Source organism: Lucilia sericata, unplaced genomic scaffold (assembly GCF_015586225.1).
Source record: "Lucilia sericata isolate MDLA Ls3-8-SP2 unplaced genomic scaffold, ASM1558622v1 Contig001505F_arrow, whole genome shotgun sequence".
NCBI classification, from domain to species: Eukaryota; Metazoa; Arthropoda; class Insecta; order Diptera; family Calliphoridae; genus Lucilia; species Lucilia sericata.
Window position 1 is genome coordinate 23,062 of NW_023995432.1, and position 21,770 is coordinate 44,831.

A 21,770-nucleotide genomic window follows, 5' to 3' on the forward strand; every position below is an offset into this window, starting at 1 on the left:
TAGAACTGAACTAGAACTGAACTAGAACTGAACTAGAACTGAAACTAGAACTGAACTAGAACTGAACTAGAACTGAACTAGAACTGAACTAGAACTGAACTAGAACTGACATAGAACTGAACGAGAACTTGAACTAGAACTGAACTAGAACTGAACGAGAACGGAACTAGAACGGGAAACTAGAACGACTAACGAACTAGAAGAACTAGAACTGAACTAGAACTGAACTAGAACGGAATACCCTTAAATGAACTTTTTTCTATGAAATCCTTAGTTGAATTTACTTTTAACAACTTTTTAGTTTATCACCACCATTTGAATGCTTAAGTAAAAGTTGTAGTGATAAAAAATGCCTTTTACTTAATGACAAAGAAATAGTTTTTGAAAACATTTAATCAAGTTTAAACTTAAACTAAACGTAGACAATGTTTGAGTAATTTTGTTTAACTGATAAATGAATGTACTCCTTCATTTAAGTATCCAACAAGAATCTGTTAAAGAAAAACTTTTAAAAACAACAATGTTAGAGAAAAAGATAAATTACAAAATAGTTGTAGTTTCGTAACTTAATAACAATTTGCCTCTTACTTTTTCAACTTGCAGCTTCCCGACAATTAAGACGTAAAGTACCATATGCTGGCCACTTGATGACTCCACGCAGATTGTGGCTGAATAAAATACCCACACAATGTGATGTTGTTATAGAATTTCCCGAAGATGCACCCGATGAGGCATTAAGATGGTTACTAGCACGCATACGCTCACAACCACCCGCTGGTTTGGGTTTGGTAGTGCAGGTTAAGGCCCATGAAAGTTCAAGGCGAAATGCTTTCTATATAAGTGCTCCCACAAATATGTAAGTATGAGCAAAAGTATTCTTTTATAGATTAAATAACTATTTACAAACATTATGGGAAATATATCAAAAAACTGTATTAAGTGTTTTGTACACATACACATGTGGTTAATGGAGGTAATGGAAACGGAAATCCATTACAATAATGATTTCATTTTTTCGTTTTTTTTTTTCCTTTTAACATTTCTTTTACAAACATTTTTTATGCTTTGTAGTTTGTTTCGAGCTGCGGAAGAGGCTCGTTTGCCAAAACGTTTACGTCCTGATTTAGGTGGTGCCTTACGTGAATTTACAACCCGCGAAAGTCATTGTTTTCAACAGATCAAAAGCGATGACGGCAATACATCTCTCTTCACCTCTCAGGAACGTCAATGGTTGGTTTTGCAAGTTCTACAAGGTCTGCGTGCAGGACAAACAGATATAGAAGCTCTGCAGGGTAGGGCAGCAGTGGAAGAGGGTCAAAGTATAGTGGCTGCTTGGCAAGAGACTGGTCTCATCACACAAATATTTCCTTTGCATGAAACTAAAACCCTGACTCAGCTGCAGTATAGTTGGGTTAGACAGGTGTTTGCACCACAACCTTTGGGTAAATTACGGAATATTTGGTTGTCTTTTTGCTACTGAATTGAGCAATTTTGGTTCGTTTGTTCCTTTAGATGATATTGCTGAATATTTTGGTGTAAGGTGGCTTTGTATTTTGCTTGGTTAGGCCACTACACTTGTGCTTTGGGAGTTCCTGCTGTTTTTGGCACAATTTTATATGCTTTTCTCTGGGGTAAAGGTCAAACGGCTCAGGATATGGGTCATGTTTTATTCTCTCTGTTTAATGTGGCCTGGGCTTCTTTGTATCTGGAGGCTTGGAAACGTTACTCCGTTGAGTTGGCTTTTCGTTGGGGAACTTTATCAACGCCACCAGAACTTTTGGAACCACCGAGACCTTTGTATAAGGTAAGAGAACTAGAACAGAACTAGAACAGAACTAAAACAGAACTAAAACAGAACTAGAACAGAACTAGAACAGAACTAAAACAGAACTAGAACAGAACTAGAACAGAACTAGAACAGAACTAGAACAGAACTAGAACGAACAGAACTAGAAACGAACTAGAACAGAACTAGAACAGAACTAGAACAGAACTAGAACAGAACTAGACAATAGAACAGAACTAGAACAGAACTAGAACAGAACTAGAACAGAACTAGAACAGAACTAGAACAGAACTAGAACAGAACTAGAACAGAACTAGAACAGAAAAACAAAAACTAGAACAGAACTAGAACAGAACTAGAACAGAACTAGAACAGAACTAGAACAGAACTAGAACAGAACTAGAAAAACTAGAACAGAACTAGAACAGTGATTAGACAGAATAGAACAGAACTAGAACAGAACTAGAACAGAACTAGAACAGAACTAGAACCGAACTAGAACAGAACTAGAACAGAACTAGAACAGAACTAGAACAGAACTAGAACAGAACTAGAACGAACTAGAACAGAACTAGAACAGAACTAGAACAGAACAGAACTAGACAGAACTAGAACAGAACTAGAACAGAACTAGAACAGAACTAGAAAACAGAACTAGAACAGAACTAGAAACAGAACTAGAACAGAACTAGAACAGAACTAGAACAGAACTAGAACAGAACTAGAACAGAACTAGAACAGAACTAGAACAGAACTAGAACAGAACTAGAACAGAAGTAGAACAGAACTAGAACAGAAACTAGAACAGAACTAGAACAGAAACTAGAACAGAACTAGAACAGAACTTAGACAGAACTAGAACAGAACTAGAACAGAACTAGAACAGAACTAGAACAGAACTAGAACAGAACTAGAACAACTAGAAACTAGAACAGAACTAGAACAGAACTAGAACAGAACTAGAACAGAACTAGAACCGATAGAACAAACCAGAACAACTAGAACTGGACAAAAAGAAACAGTATTTATCTCATTCATTTATTTATTTCCTTCCTTTTTAGGGGTCCCCTCGTCGAGAACAATGTCACCGGACGTTTAAGAGCCCAAAGAAGCACCCGGCGTGGAAACGACGTGCATTCCGTTATTTAGTCAGTTTTCCCATAATCGGTTTGTGCTTGTGTCTCGTATTCGTTGTCATGTTCGTGATGTTACGTTTTCAGGTAAAGTAAAGTGGTGTAAATAAACCACAACAACTACAAAAAAATAATGAAAACAAAGATGAAAAGCAAGAAAACATTTCCTTAAGAACTTCGCTCTACTCTATCCTAATATCAACATGTAATGGTGCTACTGTCGTCTTGCCTCACAACATGCAACAACATGTAATGTGGTTGTTGTATGTGCTTGTACTTGTTTGTGAACATGACTCATGATTAACTTTAAAGTGTAATCATGCACATACTTGACTTGTTTTTATTATTGTATGGATTTATGTATGTGACAGTGTGTGTGTGTGTGAGTGGAATGTTTGTATAGAATACAAAGAAAAGTAAAAGTTTGTTTTCTACTTTAATATTGCCACAGACTTCTCTAACTCTTTCTATTCCTTACGCACACACACACACAATTTTATTTCCTATTTCCTCTTTTTTTCTCCGGCGTGCATGTCGAAACAAGAGTAAAAGTTGTGTTTTATAAAACGAAAGAAAGTAATATTGTAAATCCTTTTTTATCCTTTTTAGTGTTCCTTTTGTTTGAGAATAAAATAAACCTAAAAACGCAAGACTCCTTGTATTAGTGAGACGTGTTTATAAACTTAAATGTTTTTAGTTCTTTCTATACTTTTTGTGTTTATAATAATAATAATAATAATTTTTTGTTTTACTATTTCATTTTCTCCTCCTCTAGTATTTGTTTAAATTTTATTTGAAATTGTTGTTAGCAATAGTATGACTTGCAGGAGGTTTTGCTGAATTATAATTTTATTTATTTGTATGATTGAAAGTGTCGAGTACTAGATGACTTTTACAATTATGGTGGAACATTTGAGTTAAAATATAAATTTTAATTAAAATTACAAACGTGATGTCAATTACTCATAGGTATGAACTAGTTTGTTAAATAAACGTTTTGTTAGGTGGTTACAGAGGTTTAGGCCAGAATGGAAATAATTAATTAAAACAACAGGAGACATGTTTATTTCGAAAGTGAGATAAACTACCTTTGTCTATATTTGAGTTGAAGTGCAGTTCTAGTTCAGATGAAGTTCAGTTCTAGTTCAGTTCTTGTTTAGATCTAGTTCATCTCTAGTTCTGTTCTAGTTCTTGTTCAGTTCTAGTTTAGTTCTAGTTCATTCCAGTTCAGTTCTAGTTCAGTTCTAGTTCAGTTCTAGTTCAGTACTAGTTCAGTTCTAGTTCAGTTCTAGTTCAGTTCTAGTTCAGTTCAGGTTCAGTTCTAGTTCAGTTCTAGTTCTGTTCTAGTTCTGTTCTAGTTCTGTTCTAGTTCTGTTCTAGTTCTGTTCTAGTTCTGTTCTAGTTCTGTTCTAGTTTCTGTTCTAGTTCTGTTCTAGTTCTGTTCTAGTTCTGTTCTAGTTCTGTTCTAGTTCTGTTCTAGTTCTGTTCTAGTTCTGTTCTAGTTCTGTCTAGTTCTGTTCTAGTTCTGTTCTAGTTCTGTTCTATTTCTGTTCTAGTTCTTTTCTAGTTCTGTTCTAGTTCTGTTCTAGTTCTGTTCTAGTTCTGTTCTAGTTCTAGTTCTGTTCTAGTTCTGTTCTAGTTCTGTTCTAGTTCTGTTCTAGTTCTAGTTCTGTTCTAGTTCTAGTTCTAGTTCTAGTTCTAGTTCTAGTTCTAGTTCTAGTTCGTTCAGTTCTGTTCTAGTTCTGTTCTAGTTCTGTTCTAGTTCTGTTCTAGTTCTGTTCTAGTTCTGTTCTAGTTCTGTTCTAGTTCTAGTTCTGTTCTAGTTCTGTTCTAGTTCTGTTCTAGTTCTGTTCTAGTTCTGTTCTAGTTCTGTTCTAGTTCTGTTCTAGTTCTGTTCTAGTTCTGTTCTAGTTCTGTTCTAGTTCTGTTCTAGTTCTGTTCTAGTTTGTTCTAGTTCTGTTCTAGTTCTGTTCTAGTTCTGTTCTAGTTCTGTTCTAGTTCTGTTCTAGTTCTGTTCTAGTTCTGTTCTAGTTCTGTTTCTAGTTCTGTTCTAGTTCTGTTCTAGTTCTAGTTCTGTTCTAGTTCTGTTCTAGTTCTGTTCTAGTTCTGTTCTAGTTTCTGTTCTAGTTTCGTTCGTTCTAGTTCTAGTTCTGTTCTAGTTCTGTTCTAGTTCTGTTCTAGTTCTGTTCTAGTTCTGTCTAGTTCTGTTCTAGTTCTGTTCTAGTTCTGTTCTAGTTCTGTTCTAGTTCTGTTCTAGTTCTGTTCTAGTTCTGTTCTATTCTGTTCTAGTTCTGTTCTAGTTCTGTTCTAGTTCTGTTCTAGTTCTAGTTCTGTTCTAGTTCTGTTCTAGTTCAGTTCTAGTTCTGTCTAGTTCTGTTCTAGTTACTAGTTCTGTTCTAGTTCTGTTCTAGTTCTAGTTCTGTTCTAGTTCTGTTTAGTTCTGTTCTAGTTGTCTGTTGTTCTAGTTCTAGTTCTGTTCTAGTTCTAGTTCTGTTCTGTTCTAGTTCTGTTCTAGTTCTAGTTCTAGTTCGTTCTAGTTCTGTTCTAGTTCTAGTTCTGTTCTGTTCTAGTTCTGTTCTAGTTCTGTTTCTAGTTCTGTTCTAGTTCTGTTCTAGTTCTGTTCTACTTCTGTTCTAGTTCAGTTCTAGTTCCTGTTCTAGTTCTGTTCTAGTTCTGTTCTAGTTCTGTTCTAGTTCTGTTCTAGTCTTCTAGTTTCTGTTCTAGTTCAGTTCTAGTTCTAGTTCTGTTCTAGTTCTGTTCTAGTTCTGTTCTAGTTCTGTTCTAGTTCTGTTCTAGTTCTGTTCTAGTTCTGTTCTAGTTCTGTTCTAGTTCTGTTCTAGTTCTGTTCTAGTTCTGTTCTAGTTCTGTTCTAGTTCTGTTCTAGTTCTGTTCTAGTTCTGTTCTAGTTCTGTTCTAGTTCTGTTCTAGTTCTGTTCTAGTTCTGTTCTAGTTCTGTTCTAGTTCTGTTCTAGTTCTGTTCTAGTTCTGTTCTAGTTCTGTTCTAGTTCTGTTCTAGTTCTGTTCTAGTTCTGTTCTAGTTCTGTTCTAGTTCTGTTCTAGTTCTGTTCTAGTTCTGTTCTAGTTCTGTTCTAGTTCTGTTCTAGTTCTGTTCTAGTTCTGTTCTAGTTCTGATCTAGTTCTGTTCTAGTTCTGTTCTAGTTCTGTTCTAGTTCTGTTCTAGTTCTGTTCTAGTTCTGTTCTAGTTCTGTTCTAGTTCTGTTCTAGTTCTGTTCTAGTTCTGTTCTAGTTCTGTTCTAGTTCTGTTCTAGTTCTGTTCTAGTTCTGTTCTAGTTCTGTTCTAGTTCTGTTCTAGTTCTGTTCTAGTTCTGTTCTAGTTCTGTTCTAGTTCTGTTCTAGTTCTGTTCTAGTTCTGTTCTAGTTCTGTTCTAGTTCTGTTCTAGTTCTGTTCTAGTTCGTTCTAGTTCTGTTCTAGTTCTGTTCTAGTTTCTGTTCTAGTTCTGTTCTAGTTCTGTTCTAGTTCTGTTCTAGTTCTGTTCTAGTTCTGTTCTAGTCTGTTCTAGTTCTGTTCTAGTTCTGTTCTAGTCTGTTCTAGTTCTGTTCTAGTTCTGTTTCTAGTTCTGTTCTAGTTCTGTTCTAGTTCTGTTCTAGTTTCTGTTCTAGTTCTGTTCTAGTTCTGTTCTAGTTCTGTTCTAGTTCTGTTCTAGTTCTGTTCTAGTTCTGTTCTAGTTCTGTTCTAGTTCTGTTCTAGTTCTGTTCTAGTTCTGTTCTAGTTCTGTTCTAGTTCTGTTCTAGTTCTGTTCTAGTTCTGTTAGTCTGTTCTGTCGGTTCTAGTTCTGTTCTAGTTCTGTTCTAGTTCTGTTCTAGTTCTGTTCTAGTTCTGTTCTAGTTCTGTTCTAGTTCTGTTCTAGTTCTGTTCTAGTTCTGTTCTAGTTCTGTTCTAGTTCTGTTCTAGTTCTGTTCTAGTTCTGTTCTAGTTGTTCTAGTTCTGTTCAGTTCTGTTCTAGTTTCTAGTTCTGTTCTAGTTCTGTTCTAGTTCTTTTCATAGTGCTAGTTCTAGTTCTGTTCTAGTTCTGTTCTAGTTCTGTTCTAGTTCTGTTCTGTTCTGTTCTAGTTCCTGTTCTAGTTCTGTTCTAGTTCGGTTCTAGTTCTTCTAGTTCTGTTCTAGTTCTGTTCTAGTTCTGTTCTAGTTCTGTTCTAGTTCTGTTCTAGTTCTGTTCTAGTTCTGTTCTGTTCTGTTCTAGTTCTGTTCTAGTTCTGTTCTAGTTCTAGTTCTGTTCTAGTTCTGTTCTAGTTCTGTTCTAGTTCTGTTCTAGTTCTGTTCTAGTTCTGTTCTAGTCTGTCTAGTTCTGTTCTAGTTCTGTTCTAGTTCTGTTCTAGTTCTGTTCTAGTTCTGTTCTAGTTCTGTTCTAGTTCTGTTCTAGTTCTGTTCTAGTTGTTCTAGTTGTTCTAGTTCTGTTAGTTCTGTTCTAGTTCTGTTCTAGTTCTGTTCTAGTTCTGTTCTAGTTCTGTTCTAGTCTGTCTAGTTCTGTTCTAGTTCTGTTCTAGTTCTGTTCTAGTTCTGTTCTAGTTCTGTTCTAGTTCTGTTCTAGTTCTAGTTCTAGTTCTATTCTAGTTCTGTTCTAGTTCTGTTCTAACTCTGTTCTATTTTAGAGAGACACTGTGTTTTAAATTATTTAAATACGAAAAGTCTATTCTTTCACCAATCTCTTCGCCAAAAAAATGTCCTTCGTTTTAAAAAATTCAAAAGGCAATGTTGTTTGGTCATTGTCACTAAAATATTTATAATAGTAGACATTAAGGGGCGGTGGTCATTGTTGTTTATTATTGGGCTCTGGGGATGTTTTAATAATGACTAAAGCAACAACTGCAACAAAGAGGAAAAACTACAGCAAAATAATAGTTACAATAACTATTAACTACTTACAAAACTTAATCCTTGTTGCAAACACTTTTCATTATATTTTTATTTCATTTTATTTGCGCACAAGTTTTTCATTTGTGTAATTTGTTCGAAATTGTTTTCACTACTTTTCTTTTCTTTCGGCTTTACGTTGCTGGCACTTTCTTTTGATTTCTTTGTTATATGTATAAGTATAGAGTATAATAATTTTATTTCAATTTGTCACCATTATTCTCACATTTATTTCCGTTTCCTTTAATATTGGTGTTGTTCTTGTTGTTTGCTTTTAAGCACAAAAAAAAAAACTTTTACTACGTCTTGCTTTTGCGAACTGAATAAATACAAATCCAAAGTTTTTTATGCAATTTATAATTAATTTTACTATTTGCTGTTGATTTCCTCTTCTTTATTTTCACACCTTATTTTGGGGGTATTTATATAAAGTGTCACACGTTTTTATTATAACTTTTCCTTTCTGTTTTTTCTTCATTAATTCTTTTCATTCATAAATCCACTGATTGATTTTTATAACATATACACTTCATTTTTAAGACAAACATTAATTCTTTTTTTTATAAAACAATTTCACACTCATGCATTTTTATTTGCAGGATTGGCTGGATAATAATAATATACCTGATAGAGGAATTGCTCAATGCATGTATAATTTGCACAAGGTTAATTAATTTTAATATTTTATTTTTATTATATACATACATATAATTATTAATAATACATTTTTTATGATTTTCGTTGCTTTATACTTAATTTCCGTACGACTTCATTAACATTTGTGATTATTTGTGAACAAATTTTATTATGCTTTACATACATGGTTTATTTTTACGTACACTAACAAAACTAAATGTTTCTTTTGTTAATAACAGGAAGTGCTTAAAAATGCTTATTTAAAAAAAAGTAATTATTTTTAAGGTATAAGGATTTTTATGCACAAAGCAGAACTTTTATTAAAATCTTTTAAGACTTCTGTTAGAATTATTGCAGACAACTTGACGTATGAGTTGTTATTGTTATGATATGGGGGAAAAAATAAAGTATACGCTCCATGGGATGAGCTAAAGAAAAGATACATATGCAGCTACGTTAATTGAAAAACCAAATAATAGTTAAGTTCTAGTTCTGTCCATTTTCTGTTCTAGTGCTGTTCTAGTTATGTTCTAGTTTTATTCTAGTTCTGTTCTAGTTCTGTTCTAGTTCTGTTCTAGTTCTGTTCTAGTTCTGTTCTAGTTCTGTTCTAGTTCTGTTCTAGTTCTGTTCTAGTTCTGTTCTAGTTCTGTTCTAGTTCTGTTCTAGTTCTGTTCTAGTTCTGTTCTAGTTCTGTTCTAGTTCTGTTCTAGTTCTGTTCTAGTTCTGTTCTAGTTCTGTTCTAGTTCTGTTCTAGTTCTGTTCTAGTTCTGTTCTAGTTCTGTTCTGTTCTAGTTCTGTTCTAGTTCTGTTCTAGTTCTGTTCTAGTTCTGTTCTAGTTCTGTTCTAGTTCTGTTCTAGTTCTGTTCTAGTTCTGTTCTAGTTCTGTCTAGTTCTGTTCTAGTTCTGTTCTAGTTCTGTTCTAGTTCTGTTCTAGTTCTGTTCTAGTTCTGTTCTAGTTCTGTTCTAGTTCTGTTCTAGTTCTGTTCTAGTTCTGTTCTAGTTCTGTTTCTAGTTCTGTTCTAGTTCTGTTCTAGTTCTGTTCTAGTTCTGTTCTAGTTCTGTTCTAGTTCTGTTCTAGTTCTGTTCTAGTTCTGTTCTAGTTCTGTTCTAGTTCTGTTCTAGTTCTGTTCTAGTTCTGTTCTAGTTCTGTTCTAGTTCTGTTAGTTCTGTTCTAGTCTGTTCTAGTTCTGTTCTAGTTCTGTTCTAGTTCTGTTCTAGTTCTGTTCTAGTTCTGTTCTAGTTCTGTTCTAGTTCTGTTCTAGTTCTGTTCTAGTTCTGTTCTAGTTCTGTTTAGTCTTGTTCTAGTTCTGTTCTAGTTCTGTTCTAGTTTCTGTTCTAGTTCTGTTCTAGTTCTGTTCTGTTCTAGTTCTGTTCTAGTTCTGTTCTAGTTCTGTTCTAGTTCTGTTCTTTCTGTTCTAGTTCTGTTCTAGTTCTGTTCTAGTTCGATTCTAGTTCTGTTCTAGTTCTGTTCTAGTTCTGTTCTAGTTCTGTTCTAGTTCTGTTCTAGTTCTGTTCTAGTTCAGTTCTGTAGTTGATACTTTGCATTTTACATATAAAATTTTTCAGATTTATTTTTGTAAAGTAAAACGGAAACTCAAAATATCTTTTCCTTAGTACAAAAAATTTCATAGTTAAATTGATTAATTCCCTATAAATTGTGCATTTTATTTCATATTTAATATCAACTAATTGATATTTTTAAATATTTAGTTTTTTGTATTCCATAGGTCATGTATAGTTCATTTCCATGGATTAAAACTTACTTTTTCATACAATATAACTTTTTATATAAAAGTGGTGTAAATATAACTCATCAGGCTTTTATAGGTTTTTATGTGTGTGTATTTTTTAAAATTTTTTCTGTAACAAGTAATTGATTTTTTTATTTAAACTTATAAAAACATCATACATTATTGTACTGACCATTTTTAATGATTTTTGTCATCATGCCAATCAATGTCAAATGCATAGATTTTTCATTGTGATAGTTTTTTTGTATATTTTTTCCTCTCTTAAACTTTAAACAAATATTTGTTGTGAAATGAGTATTTAAGTCTGTGGCATTATTGTGTGTTTTTATGGAATTTTTGCTATTATTACCAAAATAACCAGAATTGTGGTAATTAATTTACGATTCTTTTGTACACAGCCATCCATACACACATACTCATATTTATACTTATTTATGGTTTAAAAATGTCATTTAAAATTTATTAAATTTGGTATTTTTTTTTTATTTATGCGTGGGTTTTGTTATAAAACTGTAGATCAAATAAGAGAATAAAATAAATATTAATTTAAATAATATTCAATAACAATTTTTTATAGAATTTAAGAATATTATTTAAAATGTTGGCAATTCTATAGAAATTGTATACCTTTGAGGTTATAAGAGATTGTTAAGGTTAAAGGTCATATAATTTGAGGTTAGAAAATAATGATGTAAAATAGCCAATTTCTAAAAACTTCAGTCGTTGTTTTAAATATTGTTAAACAGCAAGAGTTCTTTGTAATTATAATATTAATGAATTTCCGTTAAAACCAAAACCATAATTCAGTTCCAACTCTAGAGAAAACATCTACTAACACGTGTGGAGGGCAAAAATACTTTAAGCCATATTATAAATAGATTAAAACAAAGCGTTTACATTAACAGCGAAATGTCTTAAAAATAAGTAAAATATATTTAAACAACAAGGTTTACCTAAAAAACCTAAACAAATATCCAAGTAATTTTTCCCTTTTTCAAAAATAACTTTGTCAGTGTAAACACTTTTCTAAACAAGTAATTTAATATGTTTAGAACCAAGAACCCTCCTGGTATATACGGATGGTTCTAAAAAAGGGGAACGAGTTGGAGGTGGCATTTTTATCCCTGAATTTGGAACTAAAATAAGCTTTAGGATACAGAATAATTGTAGTCCACTACAGGCTGAACTATCAGCCATAAAAAGAGCAGCAAATTGGCTTTGGTACTACAGAATATCAAACAGAGATATTCAAATTTGTACCGACAGCCAAGCTGCTATCAAATCCCTGATTGGTGTATATACTACATCTAAACTAGTCCAGGAATGCCGGGCATCCTTAAACAGGATGGCGAGACATTCAATAATCGTGCTCAAATGGGTACGGGGACACGGGGATTTGACTGGCAACTATATCGCTGATGAATTAGCGAAACTAGGAGCCTCAATGTCCGACAGAGACATAGACATCTTTTGCGGAATACCGCTAAAAGCTTGCAAGACCATAATAGATGGAAAGTTCTATGAAATTTCTCAGACAAGATGGCGTAATGAACCAACTTGTATCAATACAAGGAAGATATGGCCAAATTTGGACAGTAAACGCACGTCATATCTTCTGCAACTAAACCGCCCTCATATCAGCAACCTTGTTGCTGTCATTACGGGGCATATCTCATTGGGAAACCATGCAAGAAGACTTGGAATTCCCCACAACGACTTCTGTAGAAGCTGTCAAGACGAAGAGGAGGAAGAATCCATCGAACATCTTCTCTGTCAATGCCCGGCGCTAGCGGACACTCGATCAGTATATCTAGGAAAACGACTATTTGATGACTTGTCAGAACTATCCAATCTAGGACTGGATAACATAAATGCCTTCATCAGGCACAGTAACTGGTTTTAGGACCACCAAGCCATAATTAAGGCACTCACTAGTCCGCAAGGACAGACCTCTCAATCTTCTCTTCCACTTCAATTTCTCTTCTATGACTTAATCCTAAACTATCTTCTACTATCCTCTACCCTCTTTCTTTTATATTTTATTATCTTTACAGGTATCACAAAGGGACCAACAGGACCCAAGTGTGCGTCTTTGCAGCCTGAATACCTAACCTAACCTAATTTAATATGTTGCTAACAAATACTTAAGCATACTTTGAAAGGTATTTTGTGCTAAAGTTTTTTTTACAAACTGGGAATTTTAATGTTTGAGAGGGGAACTGGGGAATATGTAATGAAAACATTGACTCTGTCTGTATATAAAACACTTTAGGGTATCGAGAAACCATATTAACTAATAGTGTAAATTATTGTATATTGCTGTTGGTTTCTCTTGTTCTTGTCATAAAATTACACGTTTAACTTGGCAAATATGAAAAAATAGAAAAAAAACTAACGTTATTCTGATGTTTTTACCTTAAAATATATGAATTTGTTATACAGTACGTATACTTTATAATTAATTCATGATTAATAAATATTACGTATACGTGGAGCAGTACAGCTAGAGTACTACAAAAAGTAATTCCTACAAAATATTGAATGATAAATTTTCGATAATATAGCGAAAATATAAAAATCTATGGCTTTTTATGGAAAACTAAAGTTATCGATAACTTTTCCAACCAAAATAATCGAAAACTTTTCTATAGAAAGGTAATGTTGTCGAAAATATTTCTCTAGAAAACTGAAATTATTAATAATTTTTCTATAGAAACTTTTAAAAGTAGATGACTTTCTATGGAAAACCGATATTATCGATAACTTTTCTATAGAAAATCAATGTTATCGATTAATTTCGTAAAGAAAATATAAGTTATCGATTACTTTTTTATAGAAAACTAAAGTTATCGATAACTTTTCTATAGAAAATCAAATTTTTCGATAACTTTTCTATAGAAAATCAAAGTTTTCTATAACTTTTCTATAGAAAACCAAAGTTATCGATAACTTTTATATATAAAACTAAAGTTATTGATAACTTTACTATAGAAAACCAAAGTTATCGATTACGGAATCCAATTATAGGAATCCAAAGTTATTAAAAATCTTTCTACAGGAAACAAAAGTTATTGACAACTTTTCTATAGAAAACAAAAGTTATCGATAACATATTTATAGAAAAATAAAGTTTTCTATAGAAAATCAATGTTATCGATAACTATTCTATAGAAACCAAAGTTATTGATAACTTTTCTAAATTATTGATATATTTGCTATGAAAAAACAAATTTATCGATAACACTCTATAGAAAACCAAAATGTATCGATAACTTTTCTATAGATAATCAAACTTATCGATAACTTTTCTATAGATAATCAAAGTTATCGAAAACTCTTATGTAGAACATCAATGTTATGGATTACTTTTGTAAAGAAAACTAAAGTTATCGATTTCTTTTTAATGAAAACCTAAGTTATCGATTACTCTTCTATAGCGAACAAAGTTATCGATAACTTATCTATAGTAAACCAAAGTTATTGAAAACTTTTCTATAGAAAACTAAAGTTATCGATAACTATTCCGTCGAAAACCAAAGTTATCGATCACTTTTCTATAGATGATCAATGTTATCGATAATTTTTTTACAGAAAACCGAACTTAATGATAACTTTCTATAGAAAATCAATGTTATCGATAACTTTCTATGGAGAGCCCAAGTTATCAATAACTTTTCTTTAGGAAACCAAAGACATATATAACGTTTCTATAGAAAACTAAAGTTATTGATAACTTTTCTAATGAAAATCAAAGTTATCGATAACTTTTCTGTAGAAAACCAAAGTTATGGATAACTTTTCTACAGAAAACCAAAGTTGTTGATAACATTGCTATCGAAAACCAAAATTATCGATAACTTTTTAATAGAAAACCAAGGTTGTTGATAACATTGCTATCGAAAACCAAAGTTATTGATAATTTTTCTATAGAAATCCAACGTTATCTATTGAAAATCAACGTTATCGAAAACTTTTCTATAGAACATCAAAAGGTATAGATTACCTTTGTATAGAAAACCAAAGTTATCGATTATTTTTTAAAGAAAACATAAGTTATCGATTACTCTTCTATAGCGAACCAAATTTATCGATAACTTTTCTATAACAAATCAAGGTTATCAAAAATCGTTCTATAGAAAACTAAAGTTATTGACAACTTATCTATAGAAAACCAAAGTTATCGATAACTTATATATAGAAAACCAAAGTTTTCAATTGAAAACCAAATTTATCAATAACTTTTCTATAGAAAATCTAACTTATAGATAATTTTTCTATAGAAAACTAATGTTATCGTTAATTTTTCGATAGAATGTTATAGATAAAAGTTCTTTCGAAAATCAAAACTATTCCAAAAATGTTCAAAGAAAGTTACAATTATCAATAACGTTTTTAATATTTTTATACAAAATTTAAGTTATCGATAATATATACATAGAAAATCAAAGTTATCGATAATTTTGCTTTAGAGAAAGGCAAAACAATGTTTTTTCTACACGTAAAATCAAATTAATCGATAAGATTATCCATAAATTTTTATAAAAAATTTAAGTTATCGATAACTTTTCTATAAAAGTTGTTAATTTTCTTTAAGATTTTTATTTTTCTATAAAAAATACTAAACTTAAAGATAAATTTAAACTTTTTTTTTTAAATATTCAAGGCGTATACATTTGTTCTGTGAATAATTACTTATTACTCATACGTAACCTGATTCCCAATTTGTTTGTGGGGTATAGAAAAGTTGCTCTTAACTAAGTTACTAGTTTTTTTTCTAATTACCGCACAATTAACATCAAACATTACTTATTATGTTACAATAAGTTTGAAAAAGACACAATTGTTATTTAAATTTGATAGAAATGTGATAAACTGTGGGTTCAATAAACCCCTAAAGAGAAACACATTTGAAAAAAAGGATAAAGTTTATATCGGTTTTACAATTTAATTTTCAGTTAAAAGGTTTCTTTGAAATTTATGAGTTTTACAACTAAAGGAAACAACAAATAGTTAAATTCTGGAGACCTGCATTAACATTCCATATTTATGCTTTTTCCATTCCTTTTATAATTTTTTTTTATTTATATTAACATTTTATCTTACTTTACCCCTTTTCTGGCCTTAAAACAGCAATTGTATAAATTATATATTTTATGTTGGGAAAACTTAATCAGCCGTTTGTGTCTTGCATTTTTTAGTGCTTAAACATTGCGTGTTAATAAGTTTTAAAATTAAATATTCTTTATACCAACACCCTACTTTTATTTATTAATTTTAATATGTACAGTTTTTTTTTATGACACTTAACTATAAAAGAAACCCCCTGTAGTTAATTGCCAGTAATTATGGTAATTTGTGTTTTTTTTTTTACTTATTTGTTTCAATATAAACTAAATTAAATGAAAAGTTAACATTTACATTACAATAAATGCTTATATAAATTAACGCATACACACATACATCCACACATACACAAATACACAAACTTTTTTTCTGTATAAAAACATCTACTTATACCCTAGTACAAGTTAGGTTATTGTATTTCTTAACTAATATTTGCTGTATTTAAACAAAAGGTAGGCGCCTAAAAGTATGCGTTTGTGTATGTATAATAATCTAGCTTTTGTAGAAACCAAAACACGAAAGTACTAGTGCAATGGCCAAGAGAAAAAAGTCATTGTACTCTTCTCGTATATAAGAAAAAGAAATATAAATAAATAATGTTATCAAAAGGGTAATAATAGAAGAAGTATAAAAATAACTTACAGAAGTAGATGGAGAGTGGAGAGAGAGAGAGCGCGAAGAGAGGTCATTATTTATGTTTTAGCTACTGATTAAGATCATAAAATGGAAATATAAATAAAATGAATAATAATATGAAATAGAGTGGTAATTCGAGATAAAATATAAATGAACGATACACCACAATGCCAAAGTTATCGAAAACTTTTCTATAGAAAATCAAAGTTATCGATAACTTGTCCAATTGATTTTGAAATATGACAATGTTTTGGCGATGAATATTTAAGCTTCGTCATAGTTATTTAGTTGGTTTCAAGAAGTACGAAGAGCTACACCTAGACTACTATCAGGCCTATGTGGGGGGCTCATTTCTGTTGGGAGTTGAACCCTCCATCCCTCGTCAGACTAGAGCAATACCAACTAACATACTGTCATCAAGTCAATTCTCTGCAGTTGTTGTTAAATTGAGGATGAGTTAATAATTAATCTACTGATACTGTTTCTGGATATTGAAATGACTCATCCGCAAAAGACATTCCTCTTATCCCGATTCTGGATCTAGACTTATCTCTTCAGTATAAGCCCATTACGGTTATACGTTAACATATTTTAAGTTTTTGTTGTTGTTTTTGTTTAAAATTAAATCGATTCCGTCGCATCCGAATGCGATCGTTTGTTCAGCGATTGACTTTCAGTTCACCATCAAGGTCGGTCGATTTATATAATCTTAAGGAGACACCTGACGATTTCAAAAGTGTCACAATGTGTATGAGCAGATAGACATAAAGTCCATTTTTAGGAGCAATTCTTTACGGTATAAAGTATCCCTTCCCTAAATTCTGAACAAATTTTCCAAAACATGTCTGTTTTAAAATTGTCGCAATATCTAAGAGATGAATCTCATAAAGTCCATGGATCTCAAGCAAAGAGATCAAAAAGGCATAATTTTGCGAAACTAGTATTCGTATACTCCAGTGTTTTAAAATTGCTGAGCATGGCCAAAGGCCGTCAAATTTAGCAGCGATTCATTTCGCGATCCCCTTTTCTGAATTCTAATCCTGTTTAAAAGTGTCACTATGTTTATGGGCAGTTAGTTAGTTAGTTTGTTAGTTAGTTAGTTATTTAGTTAGTTAGTTAGTTAGTTAGTTAGTTAGTTAGTGTTAGTTAGTTAGTTAGTTAGTTAGTTAGTTAGTTAGTTAGTTAGTTAGTTAGTAGTTAGTTAGTAGTTAGTTAGTTAGTTAGTTAAGTTAGTTAGTTAGTAGTTAGTTAGTTAGTTAGTTAGTTAGTTAGTTAGTTAGTTAGTAGTTAGTTAGTTAGTTAGTAGTTAGTTAGTTAGTTAGTTAGTAGTTAGTTAGTTAGTTAGTTAGTTAGTAGTTAGTTAGTTAGTTAGTTAGTTAGTTAGTTAGTTAGTTAGTTAGTAGTTAGTAGTTAGTTAGTTAGTTAGTTAGTTAGTTAGTTAGTTAGTTAGTTAGTTAGTTAGTTAGTTAGTTAGTTAGTTAGTTAGTTAGTTAGTAGTAGTACGTTAGTTAGTTAGATAGTAGTAGTTTAGTTAGTTAGTTAGTTAGTTAGTTAGTTAGTTAGATTAGTTAGTTAGTTAGTTAGTTAGTTAGTTAGTTAGTTAGTTAGTTAGTAGTTAGTTAGTTAGTTAGTTAGTTAGTTAGTTAGTTAGTTAGTTAGTAGTAGTTAGTTAGTTAGTTAGTTAGTTAGTTAGTTAGTTAGTTAGTTAGTTAGTTAGTTAGTTAGTTAGTTAGTTAGAGTAGTTAGTTAGTTAGTTAGTTAGTTAGTTAGTTAGTTAGTTAGTTAGTTAGTTAGTAGTTAGTTAGTTAGTTAGTTAGTTTAGTTAGTTAGTTAGTTAGTTAGTTAGTTAGTTAGTTAGTTAGTTAGTTAGTTTAGTTAGTTAGTTAGTAGTTAGTTTAGTTAGTTAGTTAGTTAGTTAGTTAGTTAGTTAGTTAGTTAGTTAGTTAGTTAGTTAGTTAGTTAGTTAGTTAGTTAGTTAGTTAGTTAGTTAGTTAGTTAGTTAGTTAGTTAGTTAGTTAGTTAGTTAGTTAGTTAGTTAGTTAGTTAGTTAGTTAGTTAGTTAGTAGTTAGTTAGTTAGTTAGTTAGTTTAGTAGTTAGTTAGTTAGTTAGTTAGTTAGTTAGTTAGTTAGTTAGTAGTTAGTTAGTTAGTTAGTTAGTTAGTTAGTAGTTAGTTAGTTAGTTAGTTAGTTAGTTAGTTAGTTAGTTAGTTAGTTAGTTAGTTAGTTAGTTAGTTAGTTAGTTAGTTAGTTAGTTAGTTAGTTAGTTAGTTAGTTAGTTAGTAGTTAGTTAGTTAGTTAGTTAGTTAGTTAGTTAGTTAGTTAGTTAGTTAGTTAGTTAGTTAGTTAGTTAGTTAGTTAGTTAGTTAGTAGTAGTTAGTTAGTTAGTTAGTTAGTTAGTTAGTTAGTTAGTTCGTAGTTAGTTAGTTAGTTTAGTTAGTAGTAGTTAGTTAGTTAGTTAGTTAGTTAGTTAGTTAGTTAGTTAGTTAGTTAGTTAGTTAGTTAGTAGTTAGTTAGTTAGTTAGTTAGTTAGTTAGTTAGTTAGTTAGTTAGTTAGTAGTTAGTTACTTAGTTAGTTAGTTAGTTAGTTAGTTAGTTAGTTAGTTAGTTAGTTAGTTAGTTAGTTAGTTAGTTAGTTAGTTAGTTAGTTAGTTAGTTAGTTAGTTAGTTAGTTAGTTAGTTAGTTAGTTAGTTAGTTAGTTAGTTAGTTAGTTAGTTAGTTAGTTAGTTAGTTAGTTAGTCCTTTGTCCTGATTTTAGGAGGCAATAAGTCAGTCTTTCACAGCAAATACGACCAACATTTCCCAAAGCTATTCTTCTCTGAAGTCTACTTCAAACACAAGGTGATGAATGTTTTCGCTTTCGGTCCATGTACTGCCTAGTTATTGGCAATCTCCGAGACTTGAGAGTAAGACTAGAATCCTCTGAGAAAGTATTCTTGAGCCAGTTCATACTTTATCTTCAACATTATTAAGCACTATGTGTCACTAATTAGACGCTATTAAAGTTTTTTCTCGGTTTGATGCGATATTAGCAGATTAGCTGAAAATATAAGTGCCAAACTTATTTCCAGTTACATTCCTCCAACAGCAACAAAATAAAATCTCTTATTATTACCATTTATATGTATTTCCAAACACACACAACAAATAAATGTCTATTTAAATTGCTTAACATTTCTCAAGAGTTGGCAAAAAGCACACATTATTTATTTTCTTGAAACGCAGCCAAAAAATCATAAATTAATTTTAGCACTTGAATATGACCTTCAACCCTGTACTAGATTAAGCATAAAAATATGCTACATTTTATACAACTAAATTTCTTTTTGTCTTTGTTATCCTTTAACACATGCAATTATGGCAATCAGTTTGTAAGAGTAAAAGTATAATATTACTTTCCCCTCTCCGTTGTAAAGAAAAACTCACGTACACACAAACAATTTATAGAGATTTATACGTTTGAGTGTGTTCTTTAACGGAACACAAACACTTAATGGGAAACCCCTAAAAATATACTCGTGTGAACTTTAGCTACTCTCGTATGGCTGCTGTTGTTATTTTTGAAAGAAAGAAGAACTTACAAAAGGCAAAGAAGAAATCTGTGTTATATTTATGTTGTTGATGTTTTGTTGCTACTACTGCTGCTGTTGTTATTGTAGCAAACCATAAATATACTGAACAAACATCATAAAAATTTACAAGAATAATAACAACAAAAACGCCCAAAGGCGTTATAAAAATTGTAGAATAAAAAATTCACAAAAAGAAAAAATCACACAAAAATTACATTATGAGTAAGCGAGTATCAGGGTTTACAACAGGGGTTAAATGGAGTAATAAAAATACGTCCTCAATAGCAACAACAACATCTAAAGTAAACAAAAACATATATGAAATTATAAAAACTCAAGTGTTTAAAAATGTGACGAGGTAATTGAATGGAACACTCATGTTAAAATATAAAAAAATAATTTCCAACAAAATTTTTCATTAAAAAAACAACAACTTTATTTTCTGACTTATTTTGTGAAAAATTAAATTTTTAACAAAGATTGTATCAGAAAAAAATGTTTTTCAAAAGGAGGTGGGAGCTATAAGCGACACGTACCAGGGATTGAATTTGAAGAGTTTTTTATGAATTTAAATTGCAAAATATTTTAATATTAAAACTTTTATCAAATATAGACTACACTATAGACTAGACTATAGACTAGAATATAAACTAGACTATAGACTAGAATATAAACTAGACTATAGACTAGACTACAGACTTGACTACAGACTAGACTATAGACTAGAATATAGACTAGACTAAAGACTAGATTATAGACTAGACTATAGACTAGACTATAGACTTGACTATAGACTAGACTATAGACTAGACTATAGACTAGACTATAGACTAGACTATAGACTAGACTATAGTCTAGACTACAGACTAGACTATAGACTAGACTATAGACTAGACTATAGACTAGACTACAGACTTGACTACAGACTAGACTATAGACTAGAATATAGACTAGATTATAGACTAGACTATAGACTAGACTATAGACTTGACTATAGACTAGACTATAGACTAGACTATAGACTAGACTATAGACTAGATATAGACTAGACTATAGACTAGACTATAGACTAGACTATAGACTAGACTATAGACTAGACTAGACTAGACTATAGACTAGACTAGACTAGACTATAGACTAGACTATAGACTAGACTATAGACTAGACTATAGACTAGACTATAGACTAGACTATAGACTAGACTATAGACTAGACTATAGACTAGACTATAGACTAGACTATAGATAGACTATAGACTAGATATGACTAGACTATAGACTAGACTATAGACTAGACTATAGACTAGACTATAGACTAGACTATAGACTAGACTATAGACTAGACTATAGACTAGACTATAGACTAGACTATAGACTAGACTATAGACTAGACTATAGACTAGACTATAGACTAGACTATAGTAGACTATAGACTAGACTATAGACTAGACTATAGACTAGACTATAGACTAGACTATAGACTAGACTATAGACTAGACTATAGACTAGACTATAGACTAGACTATAGACTAGACTATAGACTAGACTATAGACTAGACTATAGACTAGACTATAGACTAGACTATAGACTAGACTATAGACTAGACTATAGACTAGACTATAGACTAGACTATAGACTAGACTATAGACTAGACTATAGACTAGACTATAGACTAGACTATAGACTAGACTATAGACTAGACTATAGACTAGACTATAGACTAGACTATAGACTAGACTATAGACTAGACTATAGACTAGACTATAGACTAGACTATAGACTAGACTATAGACTAGACTATAGACTAGACTATAGACTAGACTATAGACTAGACTATAGACTAGACTATAGACTAGACTATAGACTAGACTATAGACTAGACTATAGACTAGACTATAGACTAGACTATAGACTAGACTATAGACTAGACTATAGACTAGACTATAGACTAGACTATAGACTAGACTATAGACTAGACTATAGACTAGACTATAGACTAGACTATAGACTAGACTATAGACTAGACTATAGACTAGACTATAGACTAGACTATAGACTAGACTATAGACTAGACTATAGACTAGACTATAGACTAGACTATAGACTAGACTATAGACTAGACTATAGACTAGACTATAGATAGACTATAGACTAGACTATAGACTAGACTAGACTAGACTATAGACTAGACTATAGACTAGACTATAGACTAGACTATTAGACTAGGACTATAGACTAGACTATAGACTAGACTATAGACT

At 31.3% G+C, this 21,770-nt stretch overlaps 1 protein-coding gene across 1 annotated transcript in view; it reads left to right on the forward strand.

The window, feature by feature from the left end:
- Window positions 1-603: 603 nt before the first annotated feature.
- Window positions 604-21,770, forward strand: part of LOC119611651 — a gene marked incomplete at its 5' end in the record, with an annotated part of 49,161 nt that continues 27,994 nt past the window's right edge. Inside the window, 7 exon segments of the mRNA XM_037967301.1 lie at window positions 604-856; window positions 1,072-1,442; window positions 1,513-1,533; window positions 1,536-1,803; window positions 2,848-2,884; window positions 2,887-3,006; window positions 8,392-8,457. Of these exon segments, the coding sequence (XP_037823229.1) occupies window positions 604-856; window positions 1,072-1,442; window positions 1,513-1,533; window positions 1,536-1,803; window positions 2,848-2,884; window positions 2,887-3,006; window positions 8,392-8,457 (1,136 nt within the window).